General features: G+C 46.7%; 1 protein-coding gene across 6 annotated transcripts in view; it reads right to left on the bottom strand.

Annotated features, from left to right (window-relative positions):
* Window positions 1-864: 864 nt before the first annotated feature.
* The window catches only part of slc2a12 (solute carrier family 2 member 12), a 67172-nt gene continuing 43183 nt past the window's right edge, over window positions 865-24853 (bottom strand). For 2 of the 6 annotated variants that reach the window (XM_052524595.1, XM_052524596.1), the window contains exons 4-6: window positions 20987-21109; window positions 7990-8164; window positions 865-7481 (exon numbers count right to left, since the gene is read on the bottom strand). In XM_052524595.1, coding sequence (XP_052380555.1) covers window positions 7373-7481; window positions 7990-8164; window positions 20987-21109 — 407 coding nt within the window. In that variant the 3' untranslated portion in view covers window positions 865-7372. Of the gene's footprint in view, window positions 7482-7989; window positions 8165-16886; window positions 17484-20970; window positions 21110-24853 lie in introns of those variants that run through there. The other 4 variants (XM_052524598.1, XM_052524597.1, XR_008141650.1 and 1 more) reach the window with 4 other exon arrangements.

The raw sequence follows: 24853 nt of genomic DNA, 5'->3' as shown, positions 1-24853 counted from the left end.
ACAAAAAACATCCCCCCCCTCCATCCCGACGTACAGCAGAAACCCCAGCCACCTTTAGGACTCCCAGGACGTGTTCCAAACAGCACACTATTCCCTATTGCAGTGCACTACCTACCCACATAGGGAATAGGGTGCCATTTGGGATGCACAAAAATGTCCATTAGACAGGAGAACAGGAGGCTACAGAGACGGGCTGGTCATACCTGTTTGTCTGCTCACTGCAGTGTTTCACAACTCCGATAGAACAGGAAATGACAGCTGATGTTCTGGTCAGAGGTGAAAGGTCGAACACACCCACTGTTATTGTCCTTTCAAAAGTTCCAATGGAGCCAGTTTCTATTTTAAATCAGGTCTGGGTCACAATTAGGTACTGTGATTGTTTTCATTTAAAATGGGCAACAAAAGAAAGAAAGAAACAAAACAGGATTTTTTTTTAGCAACGATATAAAAAAAACTGAAAAAATAACTGTTATTGGTAGAGAGGTTAATTTTGAACATTATTTTTAATTGGTCTATTGGTCTATTAACTAATTGGTCTAATTGGTCTATTAACTAATTATGGTCCTTCTGTAGCTCAGTTGGTAGAGCATGGCGCTTGTAACGCCAGGGTAGTGGGTTCGATTCCTGGGACCACCCATACGTAGAATGTATGCACACATGACTGTAAGTCGCTTTGGATAAAAGCGTCTGCTAAATGGCATATATATATATAACGTACCACCCTTGATGTCACTATGTCCTCCAACCCACTATAAATTCACATTTCAGGCTTTTCAAACAGCTATTACTTAACAGCTAGTACCATTCCAATGCCATATGGCTGTGGGCTGTACTATACTGAACAAAAAACATAAACGCAACATGTAGTGTTAGTCCCATGTTTCATGAGCTGAAATAATAAGATACCAGACATTTTTTCATACGCAAAAAAAACAAACGCTTATTTATCTCAAATTTTGTACACAAATTTGTTTCCATCCCTGTTAGTGAGCTTTTGTCCTTTGCCAAGATAATCCATCCACCTGACAGGTGTGGCATATCAAGAAGCTGATTAAACAGCATGGCCAGTACACAGGTGCACCTTGTGCCGGGGACAATAAAAGGCCACTCTAAAATGTGCAGTTTTGTCACACAACACAATGCCACAGATGTCTCAAGTTTTGGGGTAGTGTGCAATTGGCATGCTGACTGCAGGAATGTCCATCAGAGCTGTTGACAGAAAATTGAATGTTCCTTTCTCTACCATAAGCCGCCTCCAATGTAATTTTAGAGAATTTTGCAGTACCTCCAACCGGCTTCACAACCGCAGACCACGTGTAGCCTGAGCCCAGTCACGTGAATTCCATAGTTTAGGATATTAGATATTACATTTATTAATTTATGTATTTCTATTGATTGATTTATTTAATGAGAATGAACTGTAACTCAGTAAAAATTTAAAAAATTGTTGCATTTTGCGTATTATATTTTTTGTTCAGTAAATATAAAACACAGAAAAAAATCACGTTTTTGACTGCACTGGACCTTTCAAGACAGTGTTTCTGGTTTTCATGTTCCTCCAACAGAACTCTTATTGTAGCTCGGGACAAACGAACACAAACACACCTGGAGTGTATTCACTAGTCGGATTTAGTTGCAAAACATTTTGTCGGTTGGCAAATGTTTAGTCTGTTACAAAGCTTTTAGTCTGCTGCAAAACGTTTTGAAACAGTTTACTCTAAATGGAAAACGTTTTGAAACGTTTTGAAACAGTTTACTCTAAATGGAAAACGTTTCGAAACGTTTTGAAACAGTTTACTCTAAATGGAAAACGTTTCGAAACGTTTTGAAACAGTTTACTCTAAATGGAAAACGTTTGGACAAATTCAGGTAGGTGCCTCCCGATTTTGTTCCATTTGCTGCTCTGTTTGCTTCCTAGAGTAAACGGTTTCTGTTGCAAAACGTTTTGCAACATCTGCTATCAATCAATACACACCTGATTCAACTGGTTAAGGGCAAGACTGTTAGTTAACTAACTGACTCTGGTTTTCTTGTGAGTAAATTAAGAAACGCAGGTGTAAACCATGTCCAGAACAGATAACTGTGAACAGACAGGTCAGACAGTACCAGACACAGCCACATCAGTGGTGGCTGGTTGCACTTTAAATCGGAGAATGAGCTCATAGTAAACGAACGGGAATGAATGGAACACTATTAAGCACATGAAACCATTCCATTGATTCCATTCCAGTCATTTATATGAACCTGTCCTCCCCTCACCACCACTGTACGATCTAATCAGAAAGTATTCAGACCCCTTGACTTTTTACACATTCTGTTATATTACAGCCTTATTCTAAAATGGATAAAAAAATATTTTAAAAATCCTCAGCAATCTACACACGATACCCCATAATGACATGACAATACCCGATAATGACATCACGATACCCATAATGACATCACAATACCCCATAATGACATCACAATACCCCATAATGACATCACAATACCCCATAATGACATCACGGTACCCCATAATGACATCACAATACCCCATAATGACATCACAATACCCATAATGACATCACAATACCCCATAATGACATCACGATACCCATAATGACATCACAATACCCCATAATGACATCACAATACCCCATAATGACATCACAATACCCCATAATGACATCACAATACCCCATAATGACATCACAATACCCCATAATGACATCACAATACCCCATAATGACATCACGATACCCCATAATGACATCACAATACCCCATAATGACATCACTGTACCCCATAATGACATCACAATACCCCATAATGACATCACAATACCCCATAATGACATCACAATACCCCATAATGACATCACGATACCCCATAATGACATCACAATACCCCATAATGACATCACGATACCCCATAATGACATCACAATACCCCATAATGACATCACAATACCCCATAATGACATCACAATACCCCATAATGACATCACGATACCCCATAATGACATCACGATACCCCATAATGACATCACAATACCCCATAATGACATCACGATACCCCATAATGACATCACGATACCCCATAATGACATCACGATACCCATAATGACATCACGATACCCCATAATGACATCACGACACCCCATAATGACATCACGACACCCCATAATGACATCACAATACCCCATAATGACATCACAATACCCCATAATGACAAAACTAAAACAGGTTTTTAGACATTTTTGCAAATGCATTAAAAATAAGAAACAGAAATACCTTATTGACATAAGTATTCAGACCCCTTTGCTGTGAGACACTAAAATTGAGCTCAGGTGCATCTTGTTACCATTGATCATCCTTGAGATGTTTCTACAACTTGATTGGAGTCCACCTGTGTGTAACGGCGTTCTTCTATCTCCTCCTCTGACGAAGATCGGACCAAAATGCAGCGTGATGATGATTTATGATAATATTTAAATGAAGGAAAAAACAATACAAGCGGAAACTACAAAAATATAAAAAGTGAAAAACCGAAACAGCCCTATCTGGTGCAAACACAAAGACAGGAACAATCACCCACGAAATACTCACAGAATATGGCACGCCTTGGTCTTAGTATTTTTGTGTTTTCTTTAGTTATTTGTTCAGGCCAGGGTGTGACATGGGTTTATTGTAGGCATTGGGATTGTGGCTGATTAGGGGTGTGTCTAGCATAGGCTTGGCTGCCTGAGGCGGTTCTCAATCAGAGTCAGGTGATATTCGTTGTCTCTGATTGGGAACCATATTTAGGCAGCCATATTCTGTGAGTGTTTTCGTGGGTGATTGTTCCTGTCTCTGTGTAGTGTTCACTGTAATAGGTTTTCGCGTTTCGTTTGTTGTTTTTGTATATATTAGTTATTTCATGTATCGTCGATTCTTCATTAAAGAACATGAGTAACCACCACGCTGCATTTTGGTCCGCTTCTCCTTCAACAGACGATCGCCGTTACACTGTGGTAAATTCCAATAATTGGATATGATTTGGAAAGGCACACACTTGTCTATATAAGGTCCCACAGTTGACAGTGCATATCTCAGAAAAAACAAGGCATGAGGTAGAAGGAATTGTCCGTAGAGCTCTGAGACAGGATTGTGTCGAGGCACAGATCTGGGGAAGGGTATCAAAACATTTCTGCAGCATTGAAGGTCCCCAAGAACACAGTGACCTCCATCATTATTAAATGGAAGAAGTTTGGAACCACCAAGACTCTTCCTAGAGCTGGCTGCCTGACCAAACTGAGCAATCGGGGAGAAGGGCCTTGGTCAGGGAGGTGACCAAGAACCCAATGGTCACTCTAACAGAGCTCTAGTTCCTCTGTGGAGATGGGAGAACCTTCCAGAAGGACAACCATCTCTGCAGCACTCCACCAATCAGACCTTTATGGTAGTGGCCAGACAGAAGCCACTCCTCAGTAAAAGGCACATGACAGCCTGCTTGGAGTTTGCCAAAAGGCACCTAAAGGACTCAGACCTTGAGAAATTAGATTATCTGGTCTGATGAAACCAAGATTGAACTCTTTGGCCTGAATGCCAAGTGTCACGTCTGGAGGAAACCTGGCACCATCCCTACGGTGAAGCATGGTGGTGGCAGCATCATGCTGTGGGGAGGTTTTTCAGGGACTCAAATCAAATCAAATCAAATTCAATGTTATTGGCAACATACACGTGGCTAGCAGATGTTAAAGCGAGTGTAGCGATATGCTTGTGTTTCTAGTTCCGACAGTGCAGTAATATCTAACAATTCCACAACAACTACCTAATACACACAAATCTAAAGGGGTGAATGAGAATATGTACATACAGTATATGGATGAGCGATGACTGAGCAGCATAGGCAAGGTGCAATAGATGGTATAAAATACAGTGTATATACATATGAGATGAGTAATGTAAGATATGTAAACATTATTAAAGTGGCTGGTGATCCATTTATTAAAGAGGCCAGTGATATGAGTCTCTATGTAGGCAGCAACCTCTCTGTGCTAGTGATGGCTGTTTAACAGTCTGATGGCCTTGAGATAGAAGCTGTTTTTCAGTCTCTCGGTCCCTGCTTTGATGCACCTGTGTACGCCGAGGAACTTAAAGATTCCCACCTTCTCCACTGCGATCCTGTCGATGTGGATAGGGGGGTGCTTCCTCTGCTGTTTCCTGAAGTCCACAATCAGCTCCTTCGTTTGGTTGACATTGAGGGAGAGGTTATTTTCCTGGCACCACATTCCCAGAGCCCTCACCTCCTCCCTGTAGGCTGTCTCGTCATTGCTGGTGATCAAGCCCACTACTGTTGTGTCGTCTGCCAACTTGTTGATTGAGTTGGAGGCTGCATGGCCACACAGTCATGGGTGAACAGGGAGTACAGGAGGGGGCTGAAGACACACCCTTGTGGGGCCCCTGTGTTGAGGATCAGCGAAGTGGAGGTGTTGTTTCCTACCCTCACCACCTGGGGGCGGCCTGTCAGGAAGTCCAGGACCCAGTTGCACAGGGCGGGGTTCATGCTCAAAGCCTTGAGCTTAATGATGAGATTGGAGGGCACTATGGTGTTGAATGCTGAGCTGTAGTCAATGAACAACATTCTTACATAGGTATTCCTCTTGTCCAGATGGGATAGGGCAGTGTGCAGTGTGAAGGCTGTGGATCTATTGGGGCGGTATGCTAATTGAAATGGGTCTAGGATGTCAGGTAAGGTGGAGGTGAGTGTTATGGGAAAATAGTCATTTAATTCAGTTATCTTTGGGTCCAGGAACAATGGTGGCCATCTTGGGGACAGCAAAATGGGAGAGATTGAATATGTCCGTAAACACACCAGCCAGATTGAGGCAAAGATGAACGGAGCAAAGCACAGAGAGATCCTTGATGAAAACCTGCTCCAAAGCTCTCAGGACCTCAGAGTGGGGTGAAGGTTCACCTTCCAACAGGACAACAATCCTAAGCACACATCGAAGACAACACAGGAGTGGCTGTGGAACAAGTCTCTGAATGTCTTTGAGTAGCCCAGCCGGAGGCTGGACTGAAACCTGATCGAACATCTCTGGAGACATGAAAATAGCTGTGCAGCAACACTCCCCATCCAACCTGACAGAACTTAAGAGGTTATGCAGAGAAGAATGGGAGAAACTCCCCAAATACAGGTGTGCCAAGCTTGTAGCATCACACCCAAGAAGACTCAAGGCTGTTTTCGCTGCCAAAGGTGCTTCAACAAAGTACTGAGTAAAGGGTCTGAATGCTTACAGTACTAGTCTCCTACTCATTTAAGAGTGTGCAAAGCTGTCATCAAGGCAAAGGGTGGCTACTTTCAAGAATCTCAAATATAAAATATTGTTTTGATTTGTTTAACACTTTTATGGTTACTACATGATTCCATGTGTGTTATTTCATAGTGTTGATGTCTTCACTATTATTCTACAATGTAGAAAATAGTACAAATAAAGAAAAACCCTTGAATGAGTAGGTGTGTCCAAACTGTTGACTGGTACTGTATGTACATTTAATATAATTTATTTTTTATTACATTTTTATTTTTTTGCTTTGTCATTATGGGGTATTGTGATGTCATTATGGGGTATTGTGATGTCATTATGGGGTATTGTGATGTCATTATGGGGTATTGTGATGTCATTATGGGGTATTGTGATGTTATTATGGGTATTGTGTGTAGATTGATGAGAGAGGGCTAAAAACAATTTAATCAATTTCAGAATAAGGCTGTAACAAAATGTGGAAAAAGTCAAGGGGTCTGAATAACAGTGGAAACAGCACCTTAAACCCCATTTACACAGAGACAAAACCCCTTATTTGATACATGTGTGAAAGTGGTAGTGGGTCAAATACATGGTATATAATTTGACACATTTTGACCCAGCTCGAGACCATGTGTCCCAATATCAAACTGGGATGAATGGAGGTGTTTTTCCCCAAGGGTAAATTCATTAACATGAACATAACTTGAAAAAGTCCCTGTTTGAATAAATTTGGGGTCAGAAAATAGCTTATTAGATAAAATCCTGTGTATTCTGTTACAAACAGGTAGAAACAGACAGACAGGTAGAAACAGACAGACAGGTAGAAACAGACAGACAGGTAGAAACAGACAGACAGGTCAGCAATTCAGAGGACAGACAGATCTCAGAGTTCCATCGGAGCCTCAGGGTTGCTCTCTCAATAGGAGGGAAGGAGGAAGGGAGCGAGCGAGGGAGAAGAAAGTGATCTCATAGTCATATGGTTGTTCTCCTTCTATCATCCCTCTTCTACCTCTCTCCTCCTCCTTTCTCGGCCTCCCTCCTCTCCATTTCTAGCATTTCCTCTCTCCTCCCAGATCTTCATCCCTCTGCTGTGGACAGCTAGGTGAGAGGGTGAGGGTTCAGAGTTGAGAGTTCAGGGGTCCTGTGAATGGTGAAGAAAGTCTCCTGGGGTTGCACTCGTCGCCAGAACCTCACCTTCAGCTGCTTTCTAGGTGAGGAGAGAGAGGTAGAGACAGAAAGCAAGAGAGAGAGGTAGAGAGAGAGATAGAGACAGAAAGCAAGAGAGAGGTAGAGAGAGAGAGAGAGAGAGAGAGATGTATTAAGAGACAGAGAGCAAGAGAGGTAGAGAGAAAGAGACAGAGTGCAAGAAAGGTAGAGAGAGAGGTAGAGAGAGAGAGAGAGAGAGAGAGAGAGAGAGAGAGAGAGAGAGAGAGATGTGTTAAGAGACAGAGAGCAAGAGAGAGGTAGAGAGAGAGGTAGAGAGAGAGAGAGAGAGAGGAGGAGCAGAAGGAGAGAGAGATATGAGTATAGAGCTATCAGAGGTTGTCTTGACCAATATTGACCAAGTCAAACCACTTCTTACACTAGAACTCTTGAACTAACATTTGGTGTGTTGGGGTGTACGTCTAGGAACTAGGTAGATGTTCTGGGTGGTGACTAAAGATCTTTGACTGTTTCCCTAATCCCTATGGGCCCTGGTGTGTGTGGGGGTTTACTTCTTGGCCAGTTCTTTAGAGATCTGTTCCAGTGTGCGTCCCTGAGTCTCTGGGATGAAGAGGATGACGAAGACCAGCAGGATGAAGCTTATGGTGGCGTACAGGAACATCACGTTGGGAACACCAATCCTCTCTGCAGGGGGACCATAATAGATGTTACACCTCGTCATCCTCTCTACAGGAAGGAAGTAACAAACATGACACGCCTCCTCATCTACTCAGCAGGGGGACCATAATAAATGTCACACCTATACAGTGCCTTGACTTTTTCTACATTTTGTTAGGTTACAGCCTTATTGTAAAATTGATTGAATAGTTTTTTCCTCCTCATCAATCTACTCACAATACCCTATAATGACATCACAATATCCCATAATGACATCACAATACCTCATAATGACATCACAATACCCCATAATGACATCACAATACCCCATAATGACATCACAATACCCCATAATGACAAATTCAAAACAGCTTTTTTGATATTTTTTTTGCAAATTTATGAAAAAATCAAAAACAGAAATATTACATTTACATAAGTATTCAGACCCTTTACTCAGTACTTTGTTGAAGCACCTTTGTCAGCGATTACAGCCTCGTGTCTTCTTGGGTATGACGTTACAAGCTTGGCACACCTGTATTTGGGGAGTTTCTCCCATTCTTCTCTGCAGATCCTCTCAAGCTCTGTCAGGTTGGATGGGGAGCGTTGCTGCACAGCTATTTTCAGGTCTCTCCAGAGATGTTCGATTGGGTTCAAGTCCAGGCTCTGGCTGGGCCACTCAAGGACATTCAGAGACTTGTCCCAAAGCCACTCCTACGTTGTCTTGGTTGTTGTCCTGTTGGAAGGTGAACCTTCGTCCCAGTCTGAGGTCCTGAGAGCTCTGTAGCAGGATTTCATCAAGGATCTCTCTGTACTTCACTCCATTCATCTTTGCCTCAATCTGGCTGGTGTGTTTACGGACATATTCAATGTTCAATCTTCAATGTTGCAGACATGTTTTGGTACCCTTCCCCAGATCTGTGCCTCGACACAATCCTGTCTCTGAGCTCTATGGACAATTCCTTCAACCTCATGGCTTGGTTTTTGCTCTGACATGCACTGTCAACTGTGGGACATTATATAGACAGGTGTGTGTCTTTCCAAAAATCATGTCCAATCAATTGAATTTACCACAGGTGGACTCCAATCAAGTTGTAGAAACATCTCAAGGATGATCAATGGAAACAAGATGCACCTGAGCTCAATTTCGAGTCACATAGCAAAAGGGTCTGAATACTAATGTCAATAAGTATTTCTATCTTTTATTTTTAATACATTTGAAAAACTGTTTTTTTTCTTCGCTTTATCATTATGGGGTATTGTGATGTCATTATGGGGTATTGTGATGTCATTATGGGGTATTGTGATGTCATTATGGGGTATTGTTCGTAGATTGATGAGGGAAAATGTTTTAATTAATCAATTATAGAAAAAGGCTGTAAAATGTAACAAAATGTGTAAAACGTCAAGGGGTCTGAATACTTTCCGAAGGCTCTGTACACTATTATATCCTACGTATTCTACAGATATACTATATATACTATGCACATACTGTCATAATGTGTATTCATCCCATCACATATACTGTATATATACTCTGGACTCCGACATAGCCCGTCTTAATATTTCTATATTTCTTAATTACGTTATTTTACTTTTAGATTTGTGTGTATTGTGGTGAATTGTTAGATATTATTACACTGTTGGAGCTGAGAACACAATCATTTAGCTAAACCCGCAATAACATCTGCTAAATATGTGTATGTGACCGGTAAGATTTGATTTGAGGATCAACAGTCTGATCAACTCTATACGAAGGAGATGGGTCGTGCTGCTTGAGGTAAATGGTGGTCACACCACATACAGACTGGTTTTCTGATCCACAACTCTCTGACCTTTTATTTAAAAAGGTATCTGTGACCAACAGATTCATATCTGTATTCCCAGTCATGTGAAATCCGTAGATTAGGGCCTAATGAATGTATTTAAAATGACAAGATTTCCTCATATGAACTGTTATTTTATTTTTTCAGTATAAGTGTCGGCGTAATAGTCAGGGTCAATTCAATAATATATAAAAACATCATCTATATTCATCGACTTCAATAAAACTCAACAAAAGTTGATTAAAATCATTTCCCTGAATTTCAAAATGACCCCAAGCCTGATATTAGTCTGAAACAGGGCAGTCCAACCCTCTTCCTGGAGATCTACTGTGCTGTGGGTTTTCAGTCCAACCCTCTTCCTGGAGATCTACTGTCCTGTAGGTTCAGTCCAACCCTCTTCCTGGAGATCTACCGTCCTGTAGGTTTTCAGTCCAACCCTCTTCCTGGAGATCTACCGTCCTGTGGGTTTTCAGTCCAACCTCTTCCTGGAGATCTACTGTCCTGTAGGTTTTCAGTCCAACCCTCTTCCTGCAGATCTACTGTCCTGTAGGTTTTCAGTCCAACCCTCTTCCTGGAGATCTACCGTCCTGTAGGTTTTCAGTCCAACCCTCTTCCTGGAGATCTACTGTCCTGTAGGTTTTCAGTCCAACCCTCTTCCTGGAGATCTACCGTCCTGTAGGTTTTCAGTCCAACCCTCTTCCTGGAGATCTACTGTCCTGTAGGTTATCAGTCCAACCCTCTTCCTGGAGATCTACTGTCCTGTAGGTTTTCAGTCCAACCCTCTTCCTGGAGATCTACCGTCCTGTAGGTTTTCAGTCCAACCCTCTTCCTGGAGATCTACTGTCCTGTAGGTTTTCAGTCCAACCCTCTTCCTGGAGATCTACCGTCCTGTAGGTTTTCAGTCCAACCCTCTTCCTGGAGATCTACTGTCCTGTAGGTTTTCAGTCCAACACTCTTCCTGAAGATCTACTGTCCTGTAGGTTTCCAGTCACACCCTCTTCCCGGAGATCTATCGTCCTGGAGGTTTTCAGTCCAACCCTTTTCCTAGAGATCTACTGTCCTATAGGTTTACAGCCAAACCCTCTTCCTGGAGATCTCCTGTCCTGAAGGTTTTCAGTCCAAACCTCTTCCTGGTTCTACCGTCCTGAAGTTTTTCAGTCCAAACCTCTTCCTGGAGATCTACTGTCCTGTAGGTTTCCAGTCCAACCCTCTTCCTTGAGATCTACCGTCCTGTAGGTTTTCAGTCCAACCCTCTTCCTGGAGATCTCCTGTCCTGTAGGTTTTCAGTCCAAACCTCTTCTCGGAGATTTACTGTCCTGTAGTTTTTTCAGTCCAACCCTCTTCCTGCAGATCTACTGTCCTGTAGGTTCAGTCCAACCCTCTTCCTGGAGATCTACTGTGCTGTGCGTTTTCAGTCCACCCTCTTCCTGGAGATCTACCGTCCTGTAGGTTTTCAGTCCAACCCTCTTCCTGGAGATCTACCGTCCTGTGGGTTTTCAGTCCAACCCTCTTCCTGGAGATCTACTGTCCTGTAGGTTAAGTCCAACCCTCTTCCTGGAGATCTACTGTCCTGTAGGTTTTCAGTCCAAACCTCTTCCTGGAGATCTACTGTCCTGTAGGTTCAGTCCAACCCTCTTCCTGGAGATCTACTGTGCTGTGGGTTTTCAGTCCAACCCTCTTCCTGGAGATCTACTGTCCTGTGGCATTTCAGTCCAACCCTCTTCCTGAAGATCTACTGTGCTGTGGGTTTTCAGTCCAACCCTCTTCCTGGAGATCTACTGTCCTGTAGGTTTTCAGTCCAACCCTCTTCCTGGAGATCCACTGTCCTGTAGGTTCAGTCCAACCCTCTTCCTGGAGATCTACCGTCCTGTAGGTTTTCAGTCCAAACCTCTTCCTGGAGATCTACTGTCCTGTAGGTTGTCAGTCCAACCCAAATTTAACAGACCTGATTCTACTAATTAGCTGCTCAACAAGACCTTAACTAGCTGAATAAGATATGTTAAATTAGGATTGGACTGAAAACCGACAGGACAGTAGATCTCCAGGAAGAGGGTTGGGCTGCCCTAGTCTAGAAAAAATAGAGTGAAGATTCTAGCTGATTGCCGCTCTGCCTAGTTGGTTTGATTAACCTGCTGAACTAGTCTAGTAAGACATGACAAGATGAAAACTAGGCCCCGGTTCAAAATACCATCCGATATAGAGCCCTGGGAGGCAGCCCTAGTGTCTAATATCAATGGGAGGCAGCCCTAGTGTGTAATATCAATGGGAGGCAGCCCTAGTGTGTAATATCAATGGGAGGCAGCCCTAGTGTGTAATATCAATGGGAGGCAGCCCTAGTGTGTAATATCAATGGGAGGCAGCCCTAGTGTGTAATATCAATGGGAGGCAGCCCTAGTGTCTAATATCAATGGGAGGCAGCCCTAGTGTGTAATATCAATGGGAGGCAGCCCTAGTGTGTAATATCAATGGGAGGCAGCCCTAGTGTCTAATATCAATGGGAGGCAGCCCTAGTGTCTAATATCAATGGGAGGCGGCCCTAGTGTGTAATATCAATGGGAGGCAGCCCTAGTGTGTAATATCAATGGGAGGCGGCCCTAGTGTGTAATATCAATGGGAGGCGGCCCTAGTGTGTAATATCAATGGGAGGCGGCCCTAGTGTCTAATATCAATGGGAGGCAGCCCTAGTGTGTAATATCAATGGGAGGCAGCCCTAGTGTGTAATATCAATGGGAGGCAGCCCTAGTGTCTAATATCAATGAGAGGCGGCCCTAGTGTCTAATATCAATGGGAGGCAGCCCTAGTGTGTAATATCAATGGGAGGCAGCCCTAGTGTCTAATATCAATGGGAGGCGGCCCTAGTGTCTAATATCAATGGGAGGCAGCCCTAGTGTGTAATATCAATGGGAGGCAGCCCTAGTGTCTAATATCAATGGGAGGCAGCCCTAGTGTCTAATATCAATGGGAGGCAGCCCTAGTGTGTAATATCAATGGGAGGCAGCCCTAGTGTCTAATATCAATGGGAGGCAGCCCTAGTGTCTAATATCAATGGGAGGCAGCCCTAGTGTGTAATATCAATGGGAGGCAGCCCTAGTGTCTAATATCAATGGGAGGCAGCCCTAGTGTGTAATATCAATGGGAGGCAGCCCTAGTGTCTAATATCAATGGGAGGCAGCCCTAGTGTCTAATATCAATGGGAGGCAGCCCTAGTGTCTAATATCAATGGGAGGCAGCCCTAGTGTCTAATATCAATGGGAGGCAGCCCTAGTGTCTAATATCAATGGGAGGCAGCCCTAGTGTCTAATATCAATGGGAGGCAGCCCTAGTGTGTAATATCAATGGGAGGCAGCCCTAGTGTCTAATATCAATGGGAGGCGGCCCTAGTGTCTAATATCAATGGGAGGCAGCCCTAGTGTGTAATATCAATGGGAGGCAGCCCTAGTGTCTAATATCAATGGGAGGCAGCCCTAGTGTCTAATATCAATGGGAGGCAGCCCTAGTGTCTAATATCAATGGGAGGCAGCCCTAGTGTCTAATATCAATGGGAGGCAGCCCTAGTGTCTAATATCAATGGGAGGCAGCCCTAGTGTCTAATATCAATGGGAGGCAGCCCTAGTGTCTAATATCAATGGGAGGCAGCCCTAGTGTCTAATATCAATGGGAGGCGGCCCTAGTGTCTAATATCAATGGGAGGCAGCCCTAGTGTCTAATATCAATGGGAGGCAGCCCTAGTGTCTAATATCAATGGGAGGCAGCCCTAGTGTCTAATATCAATGGGAGGCAGCCCTAGTTTCTAATATCAATGGGAGGCAGCCCTAGTGTCTAATATCAATGGGAGGCAGCCCTAGTGTCTAATATCAATGGGAGGCAGCCCTAGTGTCTAATATCAATGGGAGGCAGCCCTAGTGTCTAATATCAATGGGAGGCAGCCCTAGTGTCTAATATCAATGGGAGGCAGCCCTAGTTTCTAATATCAATGGGAGGCAGCCCTAGTGTCTAATATCAATGGGAGGCAGCACTAGTGTCTAATATCAATGGGAGGCTAGTGTCTAATATCAATGGGAGGCAGCCCTAGTGTCTAATATCAATGGGAGGCTAGTGTCTAATATCAATGGGAGGCGGCCCTAGTGTCTAATATCAATGGGAGGCAGCCCTAGTGTCTAATATCAATGGGAGGCTAGTGTCTAATATCAATGGGAGGCGGCCCTAGTGTCTAATATCAATGGGAGGCAGCCCTAGTGTCTAATATCAATGGGAGGCTAGTGTCTAATATCAATGGGAGGCAGCCCTAGTGTCTAATATCAATGGGAGGCAGCCCTAGTGTCTAATATCAATGGGAGGCAGCCCTAGTGTCTAATATCAATGGGAGGCTAGTGTCTAATATCAATGGGAGGCAGCCCTAGTGTCTAATATCAATGGGAGGCAGCCCTAGTGTCTAATATCAATGGGAGGCAGCCCTAGTGTCTAATATCAATGGGAGGCAGCCCTAGTGTCTAATATCAATGGGAGGCAGCCCTAGTGTCTAATATCAATGGGAGGCAGCCCTAGTGTCTAATATCAATGGGAGGCAGCCCTAGTGTCTAATATCAATGGGAGGCAGCCCTAGTGTCTAATATCAATGGGAGGCGGCCCTAGTGTTTAATATCAATGGGAGGCAGGCCCTAGTGTCTAATATCAATGGGAGGCAGCTCTAGTGTCTAATATCAATGGGAGGCGGCCCTAGTGTCTAATATCAATGGGAGGCAGCCCTAGTGTCTAATATCAATAGGAGGTGGCCCTAGTGTCTAATATCAATGGGAGGCAGCCCTAGTGTCTAATATCAATGGGAGGCGGCCCTAGTGTCTAATATCAATGGGAGGCGGCCCTAGTGTCTAATATCAATGGGAGGCGGCCCTAGTGTCTAATATCAATGGGAGGCAGCCCTAGTGTCTAATATCAATGGGAGGCAGCCCTAGTGTCTAATATCAATGGGAGGCAGCCCTAGTGTGTAATATCAATGGGAGGCAGCCCTAGTGTCTAATATCAATGGGAGGCAGCCCTAGTGTCTAATATCAATGGGAGGCAGCCCTAGTGTCTAATATCAATGGGAGGCAGCCCTAGTATGTAATATCAATGGGAGGCAGCCCTAGTGTCTAATATCAATGGGAGGCAGCCCTAGTGTCTAATATCAATGGGAGGCAGCCCTAGTGTCTAATATCAATGGGAGGCAGCCCTAGTGTCTAATATCAATGGGAGGCAGCCCTAGTGTCTAATATCAATGGGAGGCAGCCCTAGTGTCTAATATCAATGGGAGGCAGCCCTAGTGTCTAATATCAATGGGAGGCAGCCCTAGTGTCTAATATCAATGGGAGGCGGCCCTAGTGTCTAATATCAATGGGAGGCAGCCCTAGTGTCTAATATCAATGGGAGGCAGCCCTAGTGTCTAATATCAATGGGAGGCAGCCCTAGTGTCTAATATCAATGGGAGGCGGCCCTAGTGTCTAATATCAATGGGAGGCAGCCCTAGTGTCTAATATCAATGGGAGGCAGCCCTAGTGTCTAATATCAATGGGAGGCAGCCCTAGTGTCTAATATCAATGGGAGGCAGCCCTAGTGTGTAATATCAATGGGAGGCAGCCCTAGTGTCTAATATCAATGGGAGGCAGCCCTAGTGTCTAATATCAATGGGAGGCAGCCCTAGTGTCTAATATCAATGGGAGGCAGCCCTAGTTTCTAATATCAATGGGAGGCAGCCCTAGTGTCTAATATCAATGGGAGGCGGCCCTAGTGTGTAATATCAATGGGAGGCAGCCCTAGTGTCTAATATCAATGGGAGGCGGCCCTAGTGTCTAATATCAATGGGAGGCAGCCCTAGTTTCTAATATCAATGGGAGGCGGCCCTAGTGTCTAATATCAATGGGAGGCAGCCCTAGTGTCTAATATCAATGGGAGGCGGCCCTAGTGTCTAATATCAATGGGAGGCAGCCTAGTGTCTAATATCAATGGGAGGCGGCCCTAGTGTCTAATATCAATGGGAGGCAGCCCTAGTTTCTAATATCAATGGGAGGCGGCCCTAGTGTCTAATATCAATGGGAGGCAGCCCTAGTGTCTAATATCAATGGGAGGCGGCCCTAGTGTCTAATATCAATGGGAGGCAGCCTAGTGTCTAATATCAATGGGAGGCAGCCCTAGTGTCTAATATCGTGGTCCTTCTGTAGCTCAGTTGGTAGAGCATGGCGCTTGTAACGCCAGGGTAGTGGGTTCGATCCCCGGGACCACCCATACGTAGAATGTATGCACACATGACTGTAAGTCGCTTTGGATAAAAGCGTCTGCTAAATGGCATATATATATCAATGGGAGGCAGCCCTAGTGTCTAATATCAATGGGAGGCAGCCCTAGTGTGTAATATCAATGGGAGGCGGCCCTAGTGTCTAATATCAATGGGAGGCAGCCCTAGTGTGTAATATACTGTATTTATTTATACATATACATATACATATACATATACACAATACCGTTCAAAAGTTTGGGGTCACTAAGAGAAATGTCCTTGTCTTTGAAAGAAAAGCACATTTCTTGTCCATTAAAATAACATCAAGTTGATCAGAAATACAGTGTAGTCTGATTAAAGAAGGAGTAAAACTGTCTTTCTTTTGACTAGTTGAGTATCTGGAGCATCAGCATTTGTGGGTTCGATTACAGGCTCAACATGGCCAGAAACAAATAACTTTCTTCTGAAACTCGTCAGTCTATTCTCGTACAAAGCTGTGTACTACTCCCGTCACAGAACAGCGCAAACTGGCTCTAACCAGAATAGAAAGAGGAGTGGGAGGCTCCGGTGCACAACTGAGCAAGATGACAAGTACATTAGAGTGTCTAGTTTGAGAAACAGATGCCTCACATGTCCACAACAGGCAGCTTCATTAAATAGTACCCACAAAACACCAGTCTCAACGTCAACAGTGAAGAGGCGACTCCGGGATGCTGACCTTCTAAGGCAGAGTTCCTCTGTCCAGTCTCAACGTCAACAGTGAAGAGGCGACTCCTGGATGCTGACCTTCTAAGGCAGAGTTCCTCTGTCCAGTCTCAATGTCAACAGTGAAGAGGAGACTCCGGGACGATGGCCTTCTAGGCAGAGTTCCTCTGTCCAGTCTCAACGTCAACAGTGAAGAGGCGACTCCGGGATGCTGACCTTCTAAGGCAGAGTTCCTCTGTCCAGTCTCAACGTCAACAGTGAAGAGGAGACTCCGGGACGATGGCCTTCTAGGCAGAGTTCCTCTGTCCAGTCTCAACGTCAACAGTGAAGAGGCGACTCCGGGATGCTGACCTTCTAAGGCAGAGTTCCTCTGTCCAGTCTCAATGTCAACAGTGAAGAGGAGACTCCGGGACGATGGCCTTCTAGGCAGAGTTCCTCTGTCCAGTCTCAACGTCAACAGTGAAGAGGCGACTCCGGGATGCTGACCTTCTAAGGCAGAGTTCCTCTGTCCAGTCTCAACGTCAACAGTGAAGAGGAGACTCCGGGACGATGGCCTTCTAGGCAGAGTTCCTCTGTCCAGTCTCAACGTCAACAGTGAAGAGGTGACGTGCTGTTGTTCAGATGTTGAAATCAAGTGGCCTACCTTATTTCTCAGAATGAGAACAAGTTGCTAATTCCTTATTATAAATCATGTTTTACGCTTATTTCCCATTTTATAAAACACAGACTAAACAACTACAAGGCTGCTTGGCGGTACGTGATATAAACCAGAATCAACGGTCAATTGATTGAATCTCGTTTTAGGAGTGTCCACTCGTTAACCTTATCGTTGTGAAGCTTGGAGTATTTTAGTAAGACGGCGAATTACTCAGTGTGATTCCATACGACTGATTGTGTTGGACCACACCTCAGCTGTACTGTACCTCAGCTGTACCTCAGCTGTACTGTACCTCAGCTGTACTGTACCTCAGCTGTACTGTACCTCAGCTGTGCTGTACCTCAGCTGTACTGTACCTCAGCTGTACCTCATCTGTACTGTACCTCAGCTGTGCTGTACCTCAGCTGTACTGTACCTCAGCTGTGCTGTACCTCAGCTGTACTGTACCTCAGCTGTACTGTACCTCAGCTGTACTGTACCTCAGCTGTACTGTACCTCAGCTGTACCTCAGCTGTACTGTACCTCAGCTGTACTGTACCTCAGCTGTACCTCAGCTGTACTGTACCTCAGCTGTACTGCACCTCAGCTGTACCTCAGCTGTACTGTACCTCAGCTGTACTGTACCTCAGCTGTACTGTACCTCAGCTGTACCTCAGCTGTACTGTACCTCAGCTGCACCTCAGCTGTACTGTACCTCAGCTGTACTGTACCTCAGCTGTACCTCAGCTGTACTGTACCTCAGCTGTACTGTACCTCAGCTGTACCTCAGCTGTACCTCAGCTGTACCTCAGCTGTACTGCACCTCAGCTGTACCTCAGCTGTACCTCAGCTGTACTGTACCTCAGCTGTACTGTACCTCAGCTGTACTGTACCTCAGCTGTACCTCAGCTGTACCTCAGCTGTACTGTACCTCAGCTGTACTGTACCTCAGCTGTACCTCAGCTGTACCTCAGCTGTACTGTACCTCAGCTGTACTGCACCTCAGCTGTACTGCACCTCAGCTGTACCTAAGCTGTACTGTACCTCAGCTGTACCTCAGCTGTACTGTACCTCAGCTGTACCTCAGCTGTACTGCACCTCAGCTGTACCTCAGCTGTACTGCACCTCAGCTGTACTGTACCTCAGCTGTACTGTACCTCAGCTGTACTGTACCTCAGCTGTACCTCAGCTGTACCTCAGCTGTACTGTACCTCAGCTGTACTGTACCTCAGCTGTACTGTACCTCAGCTGTACCTCAGCTGTATCTCAGCTATACCTCAGCTATACTGTACCTCAGCTGTACCTCAGCTGTACCTCAGCTGTACCTCAGCTGTACTGTACCTCAGCTGTACTGCACCTCAGCTGTACCTCAGCTGTACTGTACCTCAGCTGTACTGCACCTCAGCTGTACTGCACCTCATCTGTACCTCAGCTGTACCTCAGCTGTACCTCAGCTGTACCTCAGCTGTACTGTACCTCAGCTGCACTGTACCTCAGCTGTACCTCAGCTGTACCTCAGCTGTACTGTACCTCAGCTGTACTGTACCTCAGCTGTACTGTACCTCAGCTGTACTGTACCTCAGCTGTGCTGTACCTCAGCTGTACCTCAGCTGTACCTCAGCTGTACCTCAGCTGTACTGTACCTCAGCTGTGCTGTACCTCAGCTGTACTGTACCTCAGCTGTGCTGTACCTCAGCTGTGCTGTACCTCAGCTGTACCTCAGCTGTACCTCAGCTGTACTGTACCTCAGCTGTGCTGTACCTCAGCTGTGCTGTACCTCAGCTGTACTGTACCTCAGCTGTGCTGTACCTCAGCTGTACTGTACCTCAGCTGTACCTCAGCTGTACCTCAGCTGTGCTGTACCTCAGCTGTACTGTACCTCAGCTGTACTGTACCTCAGCTGTACTGTACCTCAGCTGTACTGTACCTCAGCTGTACCTCAGCTGTACCTCAGCTGTACTGTACCTCAGCTGTACTGTACCTCAGCTGTACTGTACCTCAGCTGTACCTCAGCTGTACTGTACCTCAGCTGTACTGTACCTCAGCTGTACCTCAGCTGTACTGTACCTCAGCTGTACTGCACCTCAGCTGTACCTCAGCTGTACTGTACCTCAGCTGTACTGTACCTCAGCTGTACCTCAGCTGTACTGTACCTCAGCTGTACTGTACCTCAGCTGTACCTCAGCTGTACTGTACCTCAGCTGCACCTCAGCTGTACTGTACCTCAGCTGTACTGTACCTCAGCTGTACCTCAGCTGTACTGTACCTCAGCTGTACTGTACCTCAGCTGTACCTCAGCTGTACCTCAGCTGTACCTCAGCTGTACTGCACCTCAGCTGTACCTCAGCTGTACCTCAGCTGTACTGTACCTCAGCTGTACTGTACCTCAGCTGTACCTCAGCTGTACCTCAGCTGTACTGTACCTCAGCTGTACTGTACCTCAGCTGTACCTCAGCTGTACCTCAGCTGTACTGTACCTCAGCTGTACTGCACCTCAGCTGTACCTCAGCTGTACTGTACCTCAGCTGTACTGCACCTCAGCTGTACTGCACCTCAGCTGTACTGCACCTCAGCTGTACCTAAGCTGTACTGTACCTCAGCTGTACCTCAGCTGTACTGTACCTCAGCTGTACCTCAGCTGTACCTCAGCTGTACCTCAGCTGTACCTCAGCTGTACTGCACCTCAGCTGTACCTCAGCTGTACTGTACCTCAGCTGTACTGTACCTCAGCTGTACTGTACCTCAGCTGTACCTCAGCTGTACCTCAGCTGTACTGTACCTCAGCTGTACTGTACCTCAGCTGTACCTCAGCTGTATCTCAGCTATACCTCAGCTATACTGTACCTCAGCTGTACCTCAGCTGTACTGTACCTCAGCTGTACTGCACCTCAGCTGTACCTCAGCTGTACCTCAGCTGTACTGTACCTCAGCTGTACTGCACCTCAGCTGTACCTCAGCTGTACCTCTGCTGTACTGTACCTCAGCTGTACTGCACCTCAGCTGTACTGCACCTCATCTGTACCTCAGCTGTACCTCAGCTGTACCTCAGCTGTACTGCACCTCAGCTGTACCTCAGCTGTACTGTACCTCAGCTGTACTGCACCTCAGCTGTACCTCAGCTGTACTGTACCTCAGCTGTACCTCAGCTATACTGTACCTCAGCTGTACTGTACCTCAGCTGTACCTCAGCTGTACTGTACCTCAGCTGTACTGTACCTCAGCTGTACTGTACCTCAGCTGTACCTCAGCTGTACCTCAGCTATACTGTACCTCAGCTGTACCTCAGCTGTACCTCAGCTGTACTGTACCTCAGCTGTACCTCAGCTGTACCTCAGCTGTACCTCAGCTGTACTGTACCTCAGCTGTACCTCAGCTGTACCTCAGCTGTACTGTACCTCAGCTGTACTGTACCTCAGCTGTACTGTACCTCAGCTGTACCTCAGCTGTACCTCAGCTGTACCTCAGCTGTACTGTACCTGTGGCAGAGAGGAAGGTCATGGACATGAGGAGGTTGGTGGCCCAGTTGACAGCCGACACGACAGACACGGCTTTACCTCTGACCCCTGTTGGGAAGATCTCACTCAGCACCACATACACCACTGGAACACGCACACACACACACACACACACACACACACACACACACACACACACACACACACACACACACACACACACACACACACACACACACACACACACACACACAGCAAGTACAAACACACACACACAGGGGCACACAGCAAGTACAAACACACACACACACACACACACACACAGACACACACACACACACACACGCAGGCAGGCACACACACACACACACAGGGGCGCACAGCAAGTACAAACACACGCACGCGCACGCACACACACACACACACACACACACACACACACACACACACACACACACACACACACACACACACACACACACACACAGCAAGTAAAAACACACACACACACACACACACACACACACACATGCGCACACACACACAGCAAGTACAAACACAGGCACACACACGCACACGCGCACACACACACACACACACACAGCAAGTACAAACACACACACGCACACGCACACACACACGCGCACACGCACACACACACAGCAAGTACAAACACAGGCACACACACGCACGCACACACACACACACACACACACACACACACACACACACACACACACACACAGCAAGTACAAACACACACACGCACACACACACACACACGCGCGCACACGCACACACACACAGCAAGTACAAACACAGGCACACACACGCACACGCACGCACGTGCGCACACACGCGCACACACGCGCACACACACACACACACACACACACACACACACACACACACACACACACACAAGGACTCGTAAGAACAATGTATTAGAAACATCTCAAAGGGAATGTGACACATACAGTTATGACAGCAGGCTCTACAGCAGGCTCTACAGCAGGCTCTAATGCAGGCTCTACAGCAGGCTCTACAACAGGCTCTACAGCAGGCTCTACAGCAGGCTCTAATGCAGGCTCTACAGCAGGCTCTACAGCAGGCTCTACAGCAGGCTCTACAGCAGGCTCTACAACAGGCTCTAATGCAGGCTCTACAGCAGGCTCTACAGCAGGCTCTACAACAGGCTCTACAACAGGCTCTACAACAGGCTCTACAGCAGGCTCTACAGCAGGCTCTACAGCAGGCTCTACAACAGGCTCTACAGCAGGCTCTACAGCAGGCTCTACAGCAAGCTCTACAGCAGGCTCTACAGCAGGCTCTAATGCAGGCTCTACAGCAGGCTCTACAGCAGGCTCTACAACAGGCTCTAATGCAGGCTCTACAACAGGCTCTAATGCAGGCTCTATAACAGGCTCTATAACAGGCTCTACAACAGGCTCTACAGCAGGCTCTACAGCAGGCTCTACAGCAGGCTCTACAGCAGGCTCTACAACAGGCTCTACAGCAGGCTCTACAGCAGGCTCTACAGCAGGCTCTACAACAGGCTCTAATGCAGGCCCTATAGCAGGCTCTACAGCAGGCTCTATAACAGGCTCTACAGCAGGCTCTACAGCAGGCTCTATAACAGGCTCTACAGCAGGCTCTACAGCAGGCTCTACAACAGGCTCTAATGCAGGCTCTACAGCAGGCTCTACAACAGGCTCTAATGCAGGCTCTACAGCAGGCTCTACAGCAGGCTCTACAACAGGCTCTAATGCAGGCTCTACAGCAGGCTCTACAACAGGCTCTAATGCAGGCTCTACAGCAGGCTCTACAGCAGGCTCTACAGCAGGCTCTACAACAGGCTCTACAGCAGGCTCTACAGCAGGCTCTACAGCAGGCTCTACAGCAGGCTCTACAGCAGGCTCTACTGCAGGCTCTACAGCAGGCTCTACAGCAGGCTCTACAACAGGCTCTAATGCAGGCTCTACAACAGGCTCTAATGCAGGCTCTATAACAGGCTCTATAACAGGCTCTACAACAGGCTCTAATGCAGGCTCTACAGCAGGCTCTACAGCAGGCTCTACAACAGGCTCTACAGCAGGCTCTACAGCAGGCTCTACAACAGGCTCTAATGCAGGCCCTATAGCAGGCTCTACAGCAGGCTCTATAACAGGCTCTACAGCAGGCTCTACAGCAGGCTCTATAACAGGCTCTACAGCAGGCTCTACAGCAGGCTCTACAACAGGCTCTAATGCAGACTCTACAGCAGGCTCTACAACAGGCTCGAATGCAGGCTCTACAGCAGGCTCTACAACAGGCTCTAATGCAGGCTCTACAGCAGGCTCTACAACAGGCTCTAATGCAGGCTCTACAGCAGGCTCTACAGCAGGCTCTACAACAGGCCCTATAGCAGGCTCTAATGCAGGCTCTAATGCAGGCTCTACAACAGGCTCTACAGCAGGCTCTACAACAGGCTCTACAGCAGTCTCTACAGCAGGCTCTACAGCAGGCTCTACAACAGGCTCTACAGCAGGCTCTACAGCAGGCTCTACAGCAGGCTCTAAAACAGGCTCTACAGCAGGATCTAATGCAGGCTCTATAGCAGGCTCTACAGCAGACTCTATAACAGGCTCTACAGCAGGCCCTACGGCAGGCTCTACAGCAGGCTCTACAGCAGGCTCTAATGCAGGCTCAAATGCAGGCCCTACAGCAGGCCCTACGGCAGGCTCTACAGCAGGCTCTACAGCAGACTCTATAACAGGCTCTACAGCAGGCCCTACGGCAGGCTCTACAGCAGGCTCTACAGCAGGCTCTAATGCAGGCTCAAAAGCAGGCTCTACAGCAGGCTCTAATGCAGGCTCTACAGCAGGCTCTACAGCAGGCCCGATAGCAGGCTCTACAGCAGGCTCTACAGCAGGCTCTAATGCAGGCTCTACAGCAGGCTCTAATGCAGGCTCTAATGCAGGCTCTAATGCAGGCCCTATAGCAGGCCCTACAGCAGGCTCTACAGCAGGCTCTACAGCAGGCTCTACTGCAGGCTCTATAGCAGGCCCTACAGCAGGCTCTACATGAGGCTCTACAGCAGGCTCTAATGCAGGCTCTACAGCAGGCTCTACAACAGGCTCTACAGCAGGCTCTACAACAGGCACTATAGCAGGCTCTAATGCAGGCTCTACAACAGGCTCTACAGCAGGCTCTACAGCAGGCTCTAATGCAGGCTCTACAGCAGGCTCTACAGCAGGTTCTACATCAGGCTCTACAACAGGCTCTACAGCAGGCCCTACAGCAGGCTCTAATGCAGGCTCTACAGCAGGCTCTATAGCAGGCTCTACAGCAGGCTCTACAGCAGGCTCTACAACAGGCTCCATAGCAGGCTCTACAGCAGGCTCTATAGCAGGCTCTAATGCAGGCCCTATAGCAGGCTCTACAGCAGGCTCTAATGCAGGCTCTACAGCAGGCTCTACAACAGGCTCTACAGCAGGCTCCACAGCAGGCTCTAATGCAGGCTCTACAGCAGGCTCTATAGGAGGCTCTACAGCAGGCTCTACAACAGGCAATATAGCAGGCTCTAATGCAGGCCCCACAACAGGCTCTACAGCAGGCTCTAATGCTGGCTCTAATGCAGGCTCTAATGCAGGCTCTAATGCAGGCCCTACAGCAGGCTCTACAGCAGGCTCTAATGCAGGCTCTACAGCAGGCTCTAATGCAGGCTCTACAGCAGGCTCTACAGCAGGCCCTACAGCAGGCTCTACATGAGGCTCTAATGCAGGCTCTACAGCAGGCTCTACAACAGGCTCTACAGCAGGCTCTACAGCAGGCTCTACATCAGGCCCTATAGCAGGCTCTTATGCAGGCTCTACAACAGGTTCTACAGCAGGCTCTACAGCAGGATCT

Source organism: Oncorhynchus keta, chromosome 8 (assembly GCF_023373465.1).
Source record: "Oncorhynchus keta strain PuntledgeMale-10-30-2019 chromosome 8, Oket_V2, whole genome shotgun sequence".
Classification (NCBI taxonomy): Eukaryota; Metazoa; Chordata; class Actinopteri; order Salmoniformes; family Salmonidae; genus Oncorhynchus; species Oncorhynchus keta.
Note: the sequence above shows the minus strand (reverse complement) of the source record. Positions and strands in the feature narration are given on the sequence as shown.